This window comes from Rhinolophus sinicus, chromosome 17 (genome assembly GCF_057876585.1).
Source record: "Rhinolophus sinicus isolate RSI-liver-muscle chromosome 17, RSI-T2T, whole genome shotgun sequence".
Taxonomy (NCBI): domain Eukaryota; kingdom Metazoa; phylum Chordata; class Mammalia; order Chiroptera; family Rhinolophidae; genus Rhinolophus; species Rhinolophus sinicus.
In genome coordinates this window covers 207,427,192-207,445,093 of record NC_142517.1, presented here as the reverse complement: position 1 = coordinate 207,445,093, position 17,902 = coordinate 207,427,192, and the positions used below count along the sequence as shown (strand labels likewise).

Here is a 17,902-nt window from a genome sequence, read left to right as displayed (position 1 = left end):
TCTATTTGCACAGTTTTATTTAAAAAGAAACAGCTGTAAGGTAGTAACGCAGGTGTTTTCTTTATTGTAAAGACAGCAGTTACAAAAGAGAATAAATATGACATTAGGAATTATTTTTAAAAATACAACAAACCCCTGGTATTTGTGAGCAACTCCAAGAACTCACAACACATAAAAGTGGTGCTGGGGGTAAGAACAGCTTCACCTCCTTGGAGCAGACGTTGGAAATTGACTATGGGATGAGGAGGGTTATGAGTTCTGGGATTTGAAAGGCTCCACATTTGTCACTTGGGAATGTCAGGGGTCTACTTGTAATATAACTTGCATCGAGTCAGAGTTAACAAGAATTCTTCTACTCAACATTACTTTGAATTATTTCATTATTACAGTTAAGTAGCACAGAAAAAGGCTGAAACGGAGAGACACAAATGGAGGAAAGATGAAGAGAGTGGATCTAGCGGGAATACTAGAGGGCAGGGAAAGGTGATAAAAAGAACGGAAGTTCTTGTCTTTTCATTATTTGGTCATCTCAGAGGCATGCCATGCCCCCTGTTAGAGAGGGGACTGGCATGGTCAGCCTGGTCTGCCTTAAGCCTTACCATCGTCAAAGGACAGAGGAAGATGCCAAAGCAACTGGTAGAATCAGGCTGAGGAGGACAAAAGCATAGCTGGATGGGAAACAAAGGGTGAGGGAACATGACAGGAAGAGGTGCAGAGAATTATCCAAGAAAACGGGCAACATTAACATCACGGCCCCCCAGGGACTAGCTCCTCTGAGGACCACCAAAGAAAGAAGTATCTGTACAAATTACTTTCCACTCTTTGATGTGGAAGGGTACAGGGATGAGGAAAAGGGACAGGTTGCCAAGTAAAGGCACATTGTGGCTACAGAGAAGGGCAGAAGAAGGTGGGCAGGAGAGAGGCAAGGGGGCAGCTGGCCTGTCCCAGGATGCTCCAGGTGGCCTCTCACGAGAGGCCCCCACCCTGGGATTAGAGGTGCCCCCTGCCACCCCTCTGACGCTAAGGAGTTTGCACTGGGCAGTGGGTGTGGAGGCTGGTTGGGGTGAGGGGTCAGGAAGGGTGAGAATGCCCAGCCAGCTCTCCCTGGGGCATCTGTGAGGCACAGCTGTGGACACAGTTCAAGGTCAGCCGACTATGTGCTAAAAGCTGCCTTGAGCTCCCGGAAGGCCGCCCTGCGGAGCCTCCTTTTCTCCTCCTCCCGCTTCCGCTCCTCTTGCTCGGCTCTCAGCTCAGCTTCAAACTTACTGGCAGCGGCCAAGGCTTGGACCTGCAGGAGAAACAGCAGAACACAGACCAACAGAATGAGAGAGGGGAGGAGAAACGTGGAGATGGAGCACCCGCCAAACAGAACTCAGTTGTTTCCTGCCATGTGACCTAGGAACCCGGCCTGCTGGGGGGGCAGGGCCCCCAGCAAATACTCCTTCCCGGTGGTCTTCCCAAGTTTGCCTTCTGCTCTCCAGGAAGCCATTACTTTACAGGCTGCCATGTTATACACGCTCCTATCTGCTGGGCCGTCTTCCCACTTCACTTCTTTTTCGGGATACTGTTTAATATCCTCACCTATCACCCACTTCTACTTGCTATCTTTGATTTCACAATAATATTGTTTAGTTCAGGAAAACAAAACAACCCCCCTGCTGGGATTTTGATTGGGATTGCATCAATCTGCCTGTGGCAAAGGAATTTCTGTACAATGTAAGTTTTCCCTGAATGCCTCAGTGTTTATTCAATACGGTTTTTATGTTACCCGCCAAATTTTGTTTTCTCTAAATAGAGCATTCTAAACTTACTTCCAAATATTACACGTTTTTGTTAGTAGTATGAATGAGAGTTGGCACCATTTTTTTAAACCAAATTTATCTTGAATAATACCATAGCAGAGAAATTCATCTTAAAATCCTCTAGTCTTGAACTGATTTTTTTTCTCTCCGTGTCTCATCAATTTGGTAAAATTTGCAAACACAGTAGGTGTGTTCATTATTTTAATAAAGACTGCTAAATTACTCTCAAAACAACTGCTTCAATTTACACCCCCACCATCATGGAACAAAGTCTTGCCAGTGCTTATAATTAATCTTCTTCCTGTTTGCCAATCTGATAGTCAAAAAAATTGGCACCTTCTTTTATTTCCTCTTTGGTGAATTACCCACTTGTATCCTTTGCCCATGTTCTATTCAGTTTTTTTTTCTTTAATTTGCAGTACTTTACATAATTTAGGTATTAATCCAGTGTCATATACTTTTCAGTTACTTTCTCCCAGTTTTTTGCTTGTCTTTTAACTTCAAGGTATCTTAGTCATACAAATATTTTAAACTTTTGATGTAGTCGGTTTTTTCAGCCATTTCCTTTCTGGCTTTTGTGTTTTATGTCATATTTAAGAAGGTCTAAATCCATTTTCCTGTATTTTCTTCTAATACTTTTATGGTTTTATTTTCACATTCAGCTCTGAAGCCACCTACAATTTATTTTAGTGAGCAAATATAATGGAGGTCCTTTACTTCATTTTCCCACTGTGTTTCCCTGAAAGTAAGACCTAGCCAGAAAATCAGCTCTAATGCATCTTTTGGAGCAAAAATTAATATAAGATCCAGTATTACATTATATTATGTCATAGTATATTATATTATATTGTATTGTATTGTATTATATTATATTATATTATATTATATTATATTATATTATATTATATTATATTATATTACATTACATTATATTATATTATATAAGACCTGGTCTTATATTATAGTAAAATAAGACCGGGTCTTATATTGATTTTTGATCCAAAAGACACATTAGAGCAGATTGTCTGACTTGGTCTTATTTTTGGGGAAACATGGTAAGTGGATAGCCAGCTGTCTTAATACCTGTTATTGAATAGCCCATTATTTGCCCACCAATTTGAAAATGCTCTTTTTCATATACTAAATTTCACATGGAGATCTGTTTTTATTATTTTACATCCTGTTCTACTAACTGGTTTATTCCTGTACCCATGCTACATTATTTAATATTACTGCTTTATAGAATGCCTTGATATTTATAAAGTAAATATTCTTTTATCATGTTGAAGGAGCATATTTTTATTTTTAAATGTGTTATTATGAATGAGTGTTAAACTTCACCAAACATTTTAAGATGTCTAAGTAAAATGATCATTTTTCTTAACTTTATGAGCTGATTGTTAATTACAGCCATTATTAAGAATTATATTAATTTACAATTAAATAAATTATATTTAAAGCAAAAGTAACAAGTACTAAAAAGTCATCACTGCTTGATTATTTTATAACATTTTACTATTATCTGTGCTCTTGAGGTTATATCTTCAAGGTGGAAATCCTATACGACGATATGCTATTGTGACTCTTCCCAACTCCACGTCTGCAATAGCCCATGGGTAGCTTGAAGCGACCCTGCCAGGAGTATGTACGCCATGGAAACTAACAAATGCTTTGAACTAGGGCTTGCTTTATTGTTTCATTGACTGTCTAGACAATCTTTTCTTAAAGAAAGTGATGGAAAAATGTTAAAAATGCAGATTGAACTTAAAAATGGATAGTGTCTGTAACCTTTACATTATGAATAGCTCCAAAAATTTTTTTGAGAGAGTGTTCTTCCAACATTTGAAAACTATTATCAAATTCAGCAAAGAAGTTGCTCACATCACTCAGGAATGAATGAAGTTCACTGCCCTTTCCCTTTTTGCTTATAAATCAACTTAAAGAAAATATCAACCAACATTCACATTGGAACTACATTCTTTAGTCCGTCACAACCATAGGCTGGTATAGCTATAAGAGCCCAGCAAATGTCAAGGACCCATTCTTTGAGAATCAACAGGTTATATGGAATTGATAATAAGAGTAGTACATATTTTATTATTTGTAAATTGTGTGCTACATATCCTTTATATCAGTAAAATTTATAATAAACTTAGGCATGGATATAGATAGTGTGTGTATGTATATATATATATATATATATATATATATATATATATATATATGTGTGTATGTGTATATATATATATATATATATATATATATATATATATACTTTGTTCAGAGAGTCAGTTGCTAAACATTTACTGACAAACCACTGTCTAAATCTCATTTTCCTCATCTGCAAAGTGGGACACCACCACCGGCCTCCGGAGTGTTTGTGTTAGCATTAGGTAAGACCTGAATCTAAGACGCGCAGCAGAGGGTCTGACCCATCAACACTCACATGTTTGTGAACCGCCCCACCTGCCCACCATTCCCAGCCAGGTCAGAGGAGAGCTGGGGGCTCTTGCAATTCCTTCACTTGGGGTCCTTCTTCTTCTCCGCTACAAAATCCACCTCTTCTCCTGATTCTATGACCTCCAAGTCCTCGTCCCATCAATTACCCCACTGTCTTCATGTTGCCTTCTCCCTGGACCACTTCCCTGTGACCTAAAAATACGCCAACACTATCATGTCCATGCTAAAATACAAAAACAAAAGTTCTTTCCTGATACCAAGCTGCCATCCCCACTTTGTCCAGGCTTCCTCTGCCAGCCTGCGAGACAGAAAAGTCAGCCATCAGGGCTCTTCCTCCCCAGCTCCTGCTCACCTCTTACCCCACTGCAATCTGCCCTCCACAATCAACCTGGTCTCTTAAAAACCTCCATTGACCATTTGCCAGATCCCAGCCCTCTGTTATGGCCTCATCTGATTTGATCTCTTCTTCAAGTGGCTCCTGTCCTCCAAAATAGCCTTTTCTCCAGCGTTTCCTTATATCTCTGGTTACATCCCTCCCCACAGTCCAGTTACCATTATATCCTACCACTGGTCAATCTTTTCTAGTTCACGGTTTCCACCTTGTGTCTTATGAAGATTGCTCCTGTGTTTTGTGTGATTGGGTGTCTGCGAAGCATCCGTTTTCTACATTCTTTTTTGCTATGAGATGTTCCCCTGGTACATGGCCCAAGGGTTTAGAAGAGACTGACCCCTGACTCCAGGCTCCAGCAGAGAGAGCCCCATCAGGGTAATGATATTCCAGCCCTTGCCCATTGGTTCAGCAACGGACATGTGTGGAAGAGATTATTCCATGACCCCCAATATCTTCCCTAGTAGAATTACAGCTGGGCACAAGGAACTCCAGGAAAAAAGGCATTTTGTAGCCTCCCATGCAGGCAGGTGTGGCCAACTTCTGCCCAACAGGATGGGAACAGAAACTATTTGCAACCAACGTCATGCCCTTCAAATGAAGGGGCATGCCTTCCCTTTGCCTGAAGTCACCTTAGACTTAACACTAAAACCCATAACTTTTTTATAACTTTTTTTCCTCAAACCATTTCCATTGTGGGGCCGGGGAGGTCCTGTCTTGATTGGAAAAAATATATATATATCACCGGCCCCTCTGCACATAGCTCCACAAGCCACATGGTATTTTACTTCCCACCTCCAATTAAACTGTCATAAATATAGAGAATTCCGGGGGGTTTAGGATTCACCCACCTCCTCCCCAGCCCCACCGTCAGTACCTCCATTGGACCTACAGTTCTTCCCCAGAATCTATCCCAAGTTCAAACTCTCCCCACACAAGTCCATCCCCATCGTGCCCACCACTGATCCCCTCAAGTCCCTGCTCAAACACCTGAGGGCCCCGAGTGCCTGCAGCTGTGCTTCCCAAGCCTGATCATGCATTGGCTCCACCTGCAGATCTCATTCAACTCCACATTTCCTGGAGAAATCCCAGGTAGATATGGGCGGGGCCTGGAAAGCTATTCTACAGGTAGTTCTGGCCGCCAGCAGGCTGGGGAAGGCCTGACCTCCATGGGAGCCCAGAACTAACTCCTTGTCCATTTGCATCCACTGTGGACAAGGGCCAGCCTCCAGACACTCATCCTCTGTGTCTTGGAGCCTTTGCTCTTGGCCGTTCCCACAACAGGAATCCCTTCCTTTCCTTGATTACAAGGTGAATCCCTATTCATCTCTGAACATCTGACGCAAATGTCAGCTCCTTTATGGCCCTCTCCCAAATTGTAGTGATGGTTCCCTCCATTTGTCATTCAAGCAAATGTTTATTGAGGGCCATTATATGCCAGGCACTGTAATTACAAAGATAACACACCTACTCTACCTTTGAGTCTGGGTGGGGAGGCAGACATATAAACATAACAAGTTCAAAATTTTTTATTGTTGTTCTTTTCATCTTTTCTCCTGGTTATAAAAAGAATGCATACACAATTATAAAACATTACAAAAATATAAAAAAATAAGTCCCTCAGACAGCACTGTTACTAATACTTTGGTATATAATTATCCAGGTTGTATTCAATATTTACAAAATGGGGTTTCAAAAATACTGTGTTGCTTAACTCATTTTGTACATCTGTCCACACATAGATGCAGCTGCAGGGTGTGTAAATGTGTGGGTGTGACAGAATGGACTCAATTCCCTGGTAAAGGAGGTTTCAGTTGTTTTCAATTTTTCTCTATTACCAACAGTGCTGTACAATAATCCTTGTCTATGTATCTATGTGCATTTGCATGAGTGCCTCTGAAGGATAAAATCCCAGAGGCAGTATTCCCTAGGTGAAAGAAAAGACATGTTAACAGCTCTCCAAAACGTTGGGTCAATTTATACTCTTACCAAAAGTATCCAAGAATGCCTTGAACAAATAAATTGTAATACCACTTCCACTCATAATCAAGGCATGCAGAAGAGGCTAGACTTTCTTGGCTGGAAAATCAGGAAAGCAGCCAAGGAGGCAACTCTTTAATGTGGGTCTTGAAAAGTGAGTAGTTTTCTAGGAAGAGGCATTTGGGTGGGGCCTTCCAGGAAGAGGAAACAGCAGATACTGAAGCCCTGTTGTGAAAAATGTGGCAGTATTTGAAGAAAAGGGGTGGATGAAGCTGGAGAGGGGATCCCAGCCAGATTATAAAAGGTCTGGAATGCTCAGGTAGACATTCCCCGAGACTTCACACAGACTTCAACAAGAGCGGCTGGCACTGCGCACTGCAGCCTCCAAGTGCTAAGCTTGTGTCTCAGCCCCAGTTTCCTGCCCAGGGCATCACAAGAGATCTGCAAGCGTTGACTCAGTCAATGAGTGGGTAGGACCCATCCCACCAGGAGGAACCCTTGCCTCCTCTCTACTCGCTGTCTATCAGAGCTGAGAGTTTGCTTTCCTCACTAGCCCATGTGGGCATCCTGTGGAAGGCAAAAGTTTAGTCTACTACACCCTTGTAAAGTTGTATCTCCTGAGCTCAATGTGTGTCCAGCATTGCCGGAGCTGGGTTGACTCAATGTGACGTCCTGAAGAAAGGGCCTAACCACTTCCGGGACTAGACCCACTATGCTGGTATGAAGGCGCAATGAGTGGGCCACCTGCCCCTGAAACTGTCAGATGACGGACAGCAGTAGGAATTCAGGTGTTAGGAGTCCACCATAAGTCACAGTTTACATGCTGGCAGGAGGATGGTGGACTCTATCCCAAGCAGCATTACAGAGAAGTGAGAAGAGAGTCATGCTTAGGGGCCCAAGCAGGCTGGGACACTTTGACTCTGGGCACTCCTGGAATAAGCCAAAACTCCACAAGAGGCTGGCTCCTGCCTGGAGTGCTAGGGAGTCCCACCGGCTAATATCACGTATGGACTACTCACAGTGAGCCAGGTACTTGCTCAACACTTTATATACTCATATACGAGTATGTGTGAACTCATGGAATCCTCACAGCAATCCCATTATTGGCCCCATTGTACAGGTGAGGAAACTGAGACACAGACAGGTAACAGGAGGAGGCAGAATCTGAACCCAGGGAGCCTTGTCTACTGCTGTGGTCGATGGGATTTGCAGGGCTCTCCTGATCTCTCTTTCTGCAGGTGTGCTCTAATGGAGATGAAAATGACAGCACCCAGCAAGGGGTGGCCCCCGAGAAATGTTCATGGCTGGATGAATGAACAGAAGTACCCAGAAGGGCTCCAAGACCACGTGCTGGAGATTCCTTCCCAACTCCCAGTCATTGTCAATGGAGCAAATACTGATTTGGGGTAAGGCACCAAGGCCCCCTCCTCTGGCCCCATTATTCACTTGCTTACACACAGGTGTGTAAGATGCAGACATAAGGTTGAGTTCAAGTAACTCAACTGTGGTTTGGGGTAGGGAAGAACCCTTTAGGAAAGCCTGGATCGAGAGTCAACCTGGAAGTATTATACCAGCAAGCCCATGTGAATCTAAACCTAGGACCTAATGCATTTACCATTTGCGTGTTTTTCTGTTTTGCTTTTAATGTTCACATTGCACGCAGACAAACTCTCATTACCCTGCAATCACACACGATCTATCTTCAGCTTGTCCTGAGGGAGTGAATGAGATAGTTCCTTACTGGGAGCTCCCGTGGGACAGGGTGGAGGGAGGGCGACTGTCCTGCACAGGAAGGAGCCACCTACCTTGGCTTCAAAGAAGTCCTTGGCACCTTTGACACCCTCCAGGGCAACGTCAATCTCGGACAGCTTTGCCAGCGCCATCAGCCCACTTTCCTGCTGTAATTCCCCTGCCGCGGCCTTGCGGAATATGAGCAGGAACTGTGGGGAAAGGTTGATTCGAGTCAGAGCCAACATCGCGAGAGATTTACCACAATCCCCTTCGGCCCAAGCCAGTGTCATTATTGCCAAGCCTATAAAAAAGGGTGGAAATGAGTGTGTGCGACCATTATGTTTTCCTCTTATCATATTGTCAAAAATGAAAACCTGCCCGTCTTTCACAAGGATGTAGGGAAATGGGCGCCTTCACATCTAGCTGATGAGAGTAAATGGATTCAGACTTTTTGGAGGGCACTTTGGAAATATTTACCAATAACAAAATGCTTCCACCCTTCCAGTTATCAATGTCACTGCTGGGATTCTATTCCTAAAAAAAACTTTACACAATCGTTTCAGAAGCATTATCTATACAAGCAAAAAAAAAAAAAAAAAAAAGGCAATGTCCTTGTTTACAGCCACGAAAGAAAAAGACCTGTATGTATTATTTTCTTAAACTAAATAACTTAATATTTCCAATAGTTTTACTCATTCCTATTTTGCATTTCTGTCCCATTTTGCATTAGATTGCTTACCATTCTTCATGTTTTCTAAGAAACCTTTATAGATATATTTCAAATACTTTAGCTCTGTCCCTTTTATTGCCAAGACTCTTAATTCCTCGAGGATAAGTATGTTTCATTAAGTGAGAGACTCTCAGCCTCCATTACCACCACGTAAAATAACTTATGGTGCTTTTTGACTCTCAAAAATCTTTTTGAAGGAGGCAAGGGTTCCTCCTGGTGGGATGGGTCCTACCCACTCATTGACTGAGTCAACGCTTGCAGCTCTCTTGCGGTGCCCTGGGCAGGAAACTGGGGCTGAGACTCAAGCTTAGCACTCGGAGGCTGCAGTGCGCGGTGCCAGCCGCTCTTGTTGAAGTCTGTGTGAAGTCTCTGGGAACGTCTACCTGGGCATTCCAGACCTTTTATAACCTTGCTGTGAAAAACCTTCCTCGCCACCAAGGTTATAGAAACAATCACCTATGTTTCGTTTTTTTTTCTACTGCTTTTATGACTTCTTTTTTTAACGTGTCAATATTTAATCTCTGAAATTTATTCTGATCTATCATGTGATGTTGATCATTAACCTTATTTTCCTCCAAATGGTTAGTTAGTAATCCCCACATCATTTATTGAATAATCCATCTTCTTCCTCCAGATACAAAATGTGACCTGAATGAGTTAATCTTTAAAGCTAATGTGTACTAAAGCCTCTGCAGAATACATTTTAAAATAAACAGGCCAAACTGAAAAGGTAGGTCTCCCCACTTTCCATCCTTCCCCCCCCCAAGTCAATTTTATGGCTTTTTACTGCTAAAAAATGTTTGTGAACTTATTTGTCAAATAACTGCTACCCAACTTCTATAATTTATTTTTCCATTTGGAAAGAATACAAATTATGCATTCTAAGTCATCACAGAAAGAGGCTTCTCCAGGTTTTCAGGTGTTACTTAAAATGTATGTGCCTACAGGAACTCTCAGGTTTTCAGGGGTTTTTTTTCATGACCATCTCCTCTGAAGAATGGCTTCTCCAGGAGAAAAGAATATTATCTAAAGTAGAGTGAGAGGTGAAACACCTTCAACAGGTTTTCCAAATTCCACCTTGGGTCTCTTTTATTGTCAAGACTCTTAATTCCTAGAGGGAAGTGTGTTTCATTAAATGACAGTCTCAGCCTCCATCACCACCACCTCAACCTTTGTCATTCTTGCTTGGGGGGTCCTGACTCCAAGGTGGGCATTGCCGACTGCAAAGCAAGGGATGAAGCCAGATGCTGAAGGGCAGGGAGCTTTGCGGAGGCCACCACGTGACTGGGCAGCATGGCACATTCAGCCACCTGCAGCTTCCAACTCTCTCGCTAGAGGCCGGCAAAGACTCGATATGCTGCAGACCATCAGAGCCAGAACACAGACGCCAAAGAAGGCTTGGGAAACAGCGCGTTGAAGGAGGTGAGGCCCCCAAGAGCAGACTGGTGGGCAAGGGGCGATGGGGGGGGGGGGGGGGGGGCTGTGGTCAGGGACTCGTGGAAGAGACTGAAGCAGCAAAGACCTCATGCTGCGAACGTGAGCCACAGGAAGGAGTGAAGTACCCATCTCTCTGTACCCTAGCTATCCTTAAAGCATTCAGTTACAGGAGCGCCCCCCCCCCCAACACTACCACATACACACTACTCGGTAAGGTAAACACAAAACAGGTAGCCCCTCCACACCAGCTGTTTTCCTGGGCCCAGGCAGGCAGCCCAGGAAAGATGGAGCGCCGCCCCCAGCCTAGCAACAATGCAAGTGACCTGGAGGGGAGGATGGGGGTCCCTCACATCTATAGGGGAGGTAACAATGTTCCTCTGTGTTTACAGAATGGCTGAAAGTATTCCTCATGGGTCTTTTCCCCAGAGCGGATCCAGGCTGTGTATACTCAACTCTTATTCTGCCAACTCAGTAGATGACCACCAGGCGCCCTGTCATAATTTAGGGGTCCCCCTACCCTAGCCAGTTAAAAATGGGCAAAAAAATCCAGCTCAACCTGAAAATGTTCAGCCTTTCACAAAGCATGCCAGGTATTCTCATTTAATTTTATTATAATCACCAACCCCTGAATGACAATTTCTCCAACTGCCCAGCCTTGTTTGTCTTCCTATTTATAGTCCACAAAGACTGGTATGTTTTGGAGAATTGGAAAGTGTCCTGGCTGTGACTATGAGCAAAGAGTGGGGGAGGGAAGGAGAAGCAGAAAACAAAGAAACAGAGAGAGAACTAACAAAGCTAAAGTGATCTCAGATACAAGCTAAGAAGTGCTTTGATCAATTTAGGAAATTTTATATTTCATGGCTCTAGCTGGAGATGCAAACACTTCCCCTGTATTAGTGAGAGCTCTTAGATTGCAAGTAACAAACACAACTGGCATAAGCAAAAAAGGAGGTAGTCATATGAATGGATGTCTCAAAAAACCAAGGACAAAATACAGTGGCCAGGAAGAGGACTGGAACTGGGAGAGGCCATGCTCTCAGGCGTGGAAGCAACATTCCCTCTCTAGCTCTCGTATCTGATCCACACGGTAGAAAATGGCCACACTGAGTTATTCTTCCAGAAACAGCCACTTGCAGAGCCAATTGACCTGGTCTGGCCGGGGTCCACCCCTGGTCCAATCAACCGTGATCAGGCAGGTAGACAACCCAGCATAGCCAAGGCTGCCAGGGACGCACCTGAGGGAGAGGTCAGTGGGAAGAGAGAGCAGGTCCCAGTTCCTGGTACTGAGAGGTATCCAGTAAGCCCCTTACCCAACCTTTGTGCAGAACCATTGCATATCTGGCCTTGGAGTAATGGTGCTTTGAGACAGATGTAATGGCATTAGTGAGGAATACAAGAAAGAGAGGAGATCTTAAGGGTTCCCTGTCTGCCAGCAAAGGAGAATGAGGTGGGGAGTTCCTGGAATCCCGTTCTAGATCACCAGAGCTGTGGGGCTACACCTGCTGACTTTGGTTCATCCTTACGACTTTTTCTATGTGTCTATACACATGCATAAATGCACACATAAACCATAAATGCAATCATTCTTTATATACAGTTTGGTCATCTGCTTTTGTCCCTAAGTTTTACATGGTCAACATTTGTTCTCTGGTCATGAAACACTGTATCACACCATCATTTTTAATGGCTTCATATAGGCCAATTTTCTAAAATGCCCCTAATGTGCGTGCATTATTTTCATAATTAGAAAAGAAATGATTTAAGAGAAAGACCAATTTCCTTGTACGCTGGGGAAAAGCAGCAAAAGAGTACTTAATGGCGACATACTTTCTGTATCAAAGAGCTTTATTTGGGTGTGACTTACTTGGTAGAGTTAATGCAAAGAGAAAGAAAGGGAACACAACATTCACTAAGCACCTACTAAGTGCCAGGCTGTAAGGAAGGAACGGTAGAAGTGAGCAATTTTGTCTACCTGGCAAACCCCTGTCCCATGTGATGAATGTAGCACTGTTCACTATGGCATCCTGTGGCAAATGACCTGGACTTAGCCAATCATAGTACCTTGAATTCAATGATTGGTCCAGGAGGTGGGTGTGTGTCCCCAGTAGAGCCAATCAGAGGCCTTCCTCTGGGACTGGTATGAACTCTGGGATAAAGAAGCTCTCTATTCACTGGGGTTTCTACACTGGGACACTGCAACGTGGAGCTGCTGTTAGCCGTCTTGCAGGCCCTGGGGGCAACACTCTAGTGGAAGAAGATGAGGTGGGCACAGAAGAAAGCAAGACATGGAAAGGGAAAGCCCCTGGATTATTTGTGCCTAAAGCACTTTCACTTCATCTCCCAGGCATGTGAGCCAATAGTTGTTTTTTTCTTGTTTACATTAATTGGCATTCTCTTTCTGTCACTTATAACCAAGAGTCCTAACTGAAACAGGCACAGAAAAAGAACTTAGTTCTCGCAACAGTCCTGAGGAAAAGCTACTAACACCCCTATATTAAGACAGAAAATCTGAGGCTTAGAAGTGAAATAACTTCTTTGAACCCTGAAGTCACACAGCTCTGTGTGGAGACTGAGGTCTGACTATAAGCCTCGTTTCATACATAAGCACATGGGCCCACGAGTGGCTTACAACACAGGTGGAAACCAGCAGAATAAAATACTACAACAGGAGGTTGGGCTCCAGAGTACCAAGGGCAAACGTGTCTATCCTTCTGAAACCTGCATTTCTGGGTACAACTGCTAGACATGGGACCACATGGGGCTCTGAACTGATAAAGGACTGAATGGGAATGTCACTGAAGCTCTGTGGGTGGGGTGAGACCCCACAACGGAACCCTTTGAGATGTCCCAGCCTCTGTGGGAAAAGCAAAAGCTAACCAAGCATCTGAGACTCAGGCAGGAACATATTTGGGGGACCCCTGGGTAAAACATGGGGGGGGATTGTGTCTTAGCTCAGCTGGTGACTTGCACAGACCTCAAAACCCTCTTGATTTCTGTTCCCCAGACGTCACAACTTTGCCACAGAAGCTGTTTCCCCAGTGTTGCCTCCAAAGCTTCACCAAGGCAAAAACATTTACCTTCTACACCCCAGGGGCACCCGGGTTGGAAAGAGCCAGTGCCCAGCATGAATGATATGAAGGAACCAAACCAGAGGGGCAGCTGGAAAGGCGAGCGTGGCAGTGACGATGGGAGGCCACGGGGCACAGAGGCTGCAACCCAGACCCAGCCCTGAGCTGGGGCCTGATTTCAGAAAAGTGCTGACCTTTTTGGCCCTCTAGCTCCTCGACCTGAAATGAGAGGCTTTACCACATTATCCTGAGGGTTCCGCCTAACACGGGTTTTCCGTGCGCTTCTATTGTCACATCTGCCAGTTCAGGAAAGGGAGAGATGGGAGAACATGGAGCTGATTTGTGGGCAGTGAGAGACAAGATCAGTTTCATCACAGCTGGGAGGGGACTCATGGCTACAGGTCAGACACAGAGACACTAGGAAGAGCTTCCAAGTCCCTACCTAGCCAGGACAGAAGGCCAGTACTTGGCCAGTCTCACCATCAGAAACCAGGACGCCAGTGCTCCACCGTTTCTAGAATAACCAACGTTAAACACCAGGAAGCAAGGACAGTCGTCTCTACTCCCGGCTCCTGAGGGACCAGCTGAGACACAACTGAGAACAGACTACAACAGCTGGCTAATGCCCAAGCCTTTAGCCCAGATGTTATCACCGAAGTTATTCTAATACCAGGCCACACTGACATATCGAGAGGCCTTTCAATAAAACTCAAACACATAAGACATGGGATTCCCTTCCTTGTGGGGATGCAACCTTACCATGGAAGAAACCCAATGGCCTTGAGACTTTTCCCCCAAAATAGAAATGGCACCAAAATAGAACCTTATCACCAAGGTTCTCACCTACTGGAGATCCGCCTGTGAATCTACGTATACTCTTCCAGGAAGATATCTCTACATACAAAATTTTGCCAGCAAGTTCAGGGTTCAAAGGCCAAAAAGCCCATTCTCGGACTGTTTGGGAGTGGTGGTGTCCCTGGACACAGAGTAAGACCCTTTGTTTGCTTTTTTTTGCTTTTTTTTTTTACTGTTTTTAAATGCATATTATAAATATTAAAAGTTTTTATATATTAAAAAGTATAAAATTATAAGACCACGAAATCTTTGCATCCACAAACATTCACTAAGAATATTTCCATATTTCTTGACACTTCCACCATTTTACCCAAATGAGGTTATCCTACCCACACTGACTTTCAGCCTGCTTTCTGCGCATTTCTCCATGCCAGCACTGAGGCTCACTAGCTCCTTAAATTATTTTTAAAAGCAGAACTGTAGGTTAAATATCCAAACAGCTCTCTAGAGAGGCCAAAACCATTTGTACTCCAGGGGACTGTAAATCTGAGGGTTCTTGCAGGGGCACTCCCCCTCCAGGGGCTCAGGGCCGGCAGGATGCAGGTACCTCACGGAAGCTGAGCTTGCCATCAAAGTCCTCGTCCACCTCTTTGATCATGCTCTTCAGGCCCAGGTGGGTCTGGGGGGCCCCCAGCTTCTCCATCATCAGCTTCAGCTCCATCAGGTCGATAAAACCATCCCGTCCGGCATCGTATCTGTGGGGTCAAAGGCAGGGCACTGATGAGCAACGGCCATGGCCAGAACGAAAGGACACTTGTTACTCTCCCAAATGTGTGATTCTTTCAGCCTCATGTATTGAGAAACCACTCAAATACCTCCTGCTTTGCAGCACCCTCCTGAGTCACTGCATCGGAACGGACCCTCCTCTCCTCAAAACACCTTCAGGCCCTGATGGTAGGATTCCAAGTGGGTCTTGTACCACGTGTTTGTTTTCATGTCTTATCTCATTAACTAAGTGATAGTTTCTTGAGGATGAAAACCATGCCTGTTCACCCTTATTTCCCCCAGTTTTGGTCAGTGAACATCGACAGAACCTCCTCATGCTAGACAACGGAGATGCTGCAGGAACGCGCCCACACACCCACTCCATTCACACGGAGTGACGGCAATTCCGGACCCTTTCCTTGGGACTCTCCACCCCATTTCCACCAACCCCTCCTCTCATCCTTCTGGGCTCATGCTTCCTGCCCTTGCACGAGGCTATGAATCAGCCTGGCCCCCCGCATTCCATTCCTGTTTTATGCTCTGTCCTCTGGCTCACTCATCTAGTCTCCAGGTCTAATTGGTCACATCTGTGTGAGTGACAGCTGAGAGGAGTCCCGGCTCTGCCCGCTTGGCTGAGTTCAACCACAGAGCCAGCACCTCTGCTGGCTGTCCCTTCAGGCCCCTGCCTGGAAACAAACTCATCCTCATCACAGTGGGGGATCCCGGCCTACCCCTTACTCCCTGGGCTTGGGTCAGCCCAGGAGGACCTTTTTCAGCCTTTTGTCCTCTGCTTTCTCCTGACTACTCCACCCCACCCCACCCCTCCACCCTCTTCTCTACACACTTGGACTGTTACAGGGTTTTCTCACTGACTCCCTGGTCTCCTTCCTTCAAATCCATCTTATTTTCTACTATCCAGACATCCCTTGTTGCTCAGGTATGAAAACCTTGTTTTAAAAAACAAATCCGTTCATAATAACCAAAGGGTGGAAACAACCCAAGTGTCCATTGATGATGACTAGAGAAACAAAATGTGGTATACTTATACAATGGGATATGTCATCTTGAGACAATAGAATATTATTTGTGGTAAAAAGGAATGGACTTGTGATACATGTTACAACATGGATGAACACGACAACATTACTCTAGGGTTGAAATAAGCCAAACACAAAGGCACAAATACTGCGTAATCCCACTCACATGAGGTATCTAGAATTCATAGAGCCAGAAAGTAGAACAGTGGTTACCGGGAATTGGGGGACGGGGGGTGGGGAGTCACTGTTCAATGGGCTAGAGTTTCAGTTTGGGATGAAAAAAGGTTCTGAAGATGGATGGTGGTGATGGTCATACAAGAGTGTGAATGTATGCTTAATGGTTACGATGGTAACTTTCATGTCTATTTTACCATTTAAAAAAATTGCACACATAAGCAAACAAATCTGGTTTCTTCACTCTCTATAGCCCACCCCCTTCCTCCTGACCTAACAACAAAAACTCACCATTGTTGGGAACCACACCACCACCCACCGAGAAATGCAGCCTGTAGACAACCAGAAATCTAACTCTGTGGGCCAGTGGTATTTTAAGGCCCACGTGGTCAGGCTAGAGATGAGGCCCGCACTCCCCACACGCTCTGTTCCGGTGGCAGGGGCCAACGCATGCCATTCCTCCCACCCAGAACACATCACCCACTCACCCCTCACTCTCTTTGGTGGCCTTTCTGTACCCCCGAGCTCAAGGAGCTGCCCCCTCCCTCCTCTGATCTCCAATAGCACCCATTGTCTGTCCTCCTCTGGGACTCTGCTGATGCCACTTCCCTCCACATGGCATTTTCTAGCTCAAGCAGCTCTGTGCTCCCACTGGGCACTGCCTCCTTGCCTGGAAGAATCACATTGCAAGGTGGAAAAGAATGCGGACGAGACCCCTGGATGTCTATTGGTGAGCTCTGAGGAGCCTGAAGGAAGACACAGATGTCGCAGGTGTGGAAATGAGCAAAGTGCTTCTCGGTTACCAGGGGGTGGGCAGAGTATGTAAATCACAGCTGGACCAGCCCAGGACCTAGTATTATCAAAGAATGGTTTGTGATCACTTCAAAAAGGAAGCAATGATTGCAATGGATTCACCAAAAATAATTCAGGAATAGCCCCCATTTACTTGGTTTTTACTTCTTTTTAAAATAACAGCACTATTATTTTAAAAATAGCATTTCTTGATATACAATTTACATACCATAAAATTCATTCTTTTAAATTGCATAGTTCGGTGCCTTTTAGCATAGTCACAAGGTTGGGCAGCCATCATCACTATTTAATTCCAGAACATATCATCACCCCCAAAAGAAATCCGCTCCCAGTAGCAGTCATTGCTCATTTCCCTCTCCCTCACCCCAGCCCCACCCACTAATTTGCTTTCTGTATCTGTGGATTTGCCTATTCTAGACACTTGATATCAAAGAAATCATACAATATGTGACCTTCTTTCTTTAGCATAACGTTTCCAAGGTTTACGCATGTTGCAGCCTGTATCAACAGCACGTGATGCCTTTCTATTATTGTCAATAATATTCTATTGTATAAATAGACCATATTTTGTTTATCCGTTCATCAGTTGATGGACATTTGAGTTGTGTCCACTTTTGGTTGTTATGAATAATGCTACCATGAACACTCATGTACAAGTTTTTGTGTGGACACGTTTCCATTTCCCTTGGGTGTATATCCCAGAGTGGAATTACTGGGGCATA

The 17,902-nt window shown here is 44.5% G+C and overlaps 1 protein-coding gene across 1 annotated transcript in view; it reads right to left on the bottom strand.

The window, feature by feature from the left end:
- Positions 1-17,902, bottom strand: part of EFHD1 (EF-hand domain family member D1) — a 36,897-nt gene continuing 18,995 nt past the window's right edge. The window contains exons 2-4 of the mRNA XM_019739825.3: positions 14,999-15,146; positions 8,436-8,570; positions 1-1,288 (exon numbers count right to left, since the gene is read on the bottom strand). Of these exons, the coding sequence (XP_019595384.3) occupies positions 1,154-1,288; positions 8,436-8,570; positions 14,999-15,146 (418 nt within the window). The 3' untranslated portion in view covers positions 1-1,153. The remainder of the gene's footprint in view (positions 1,289-8,435; positions 8,571-14,998; positions 15,147-17,902) is intronic.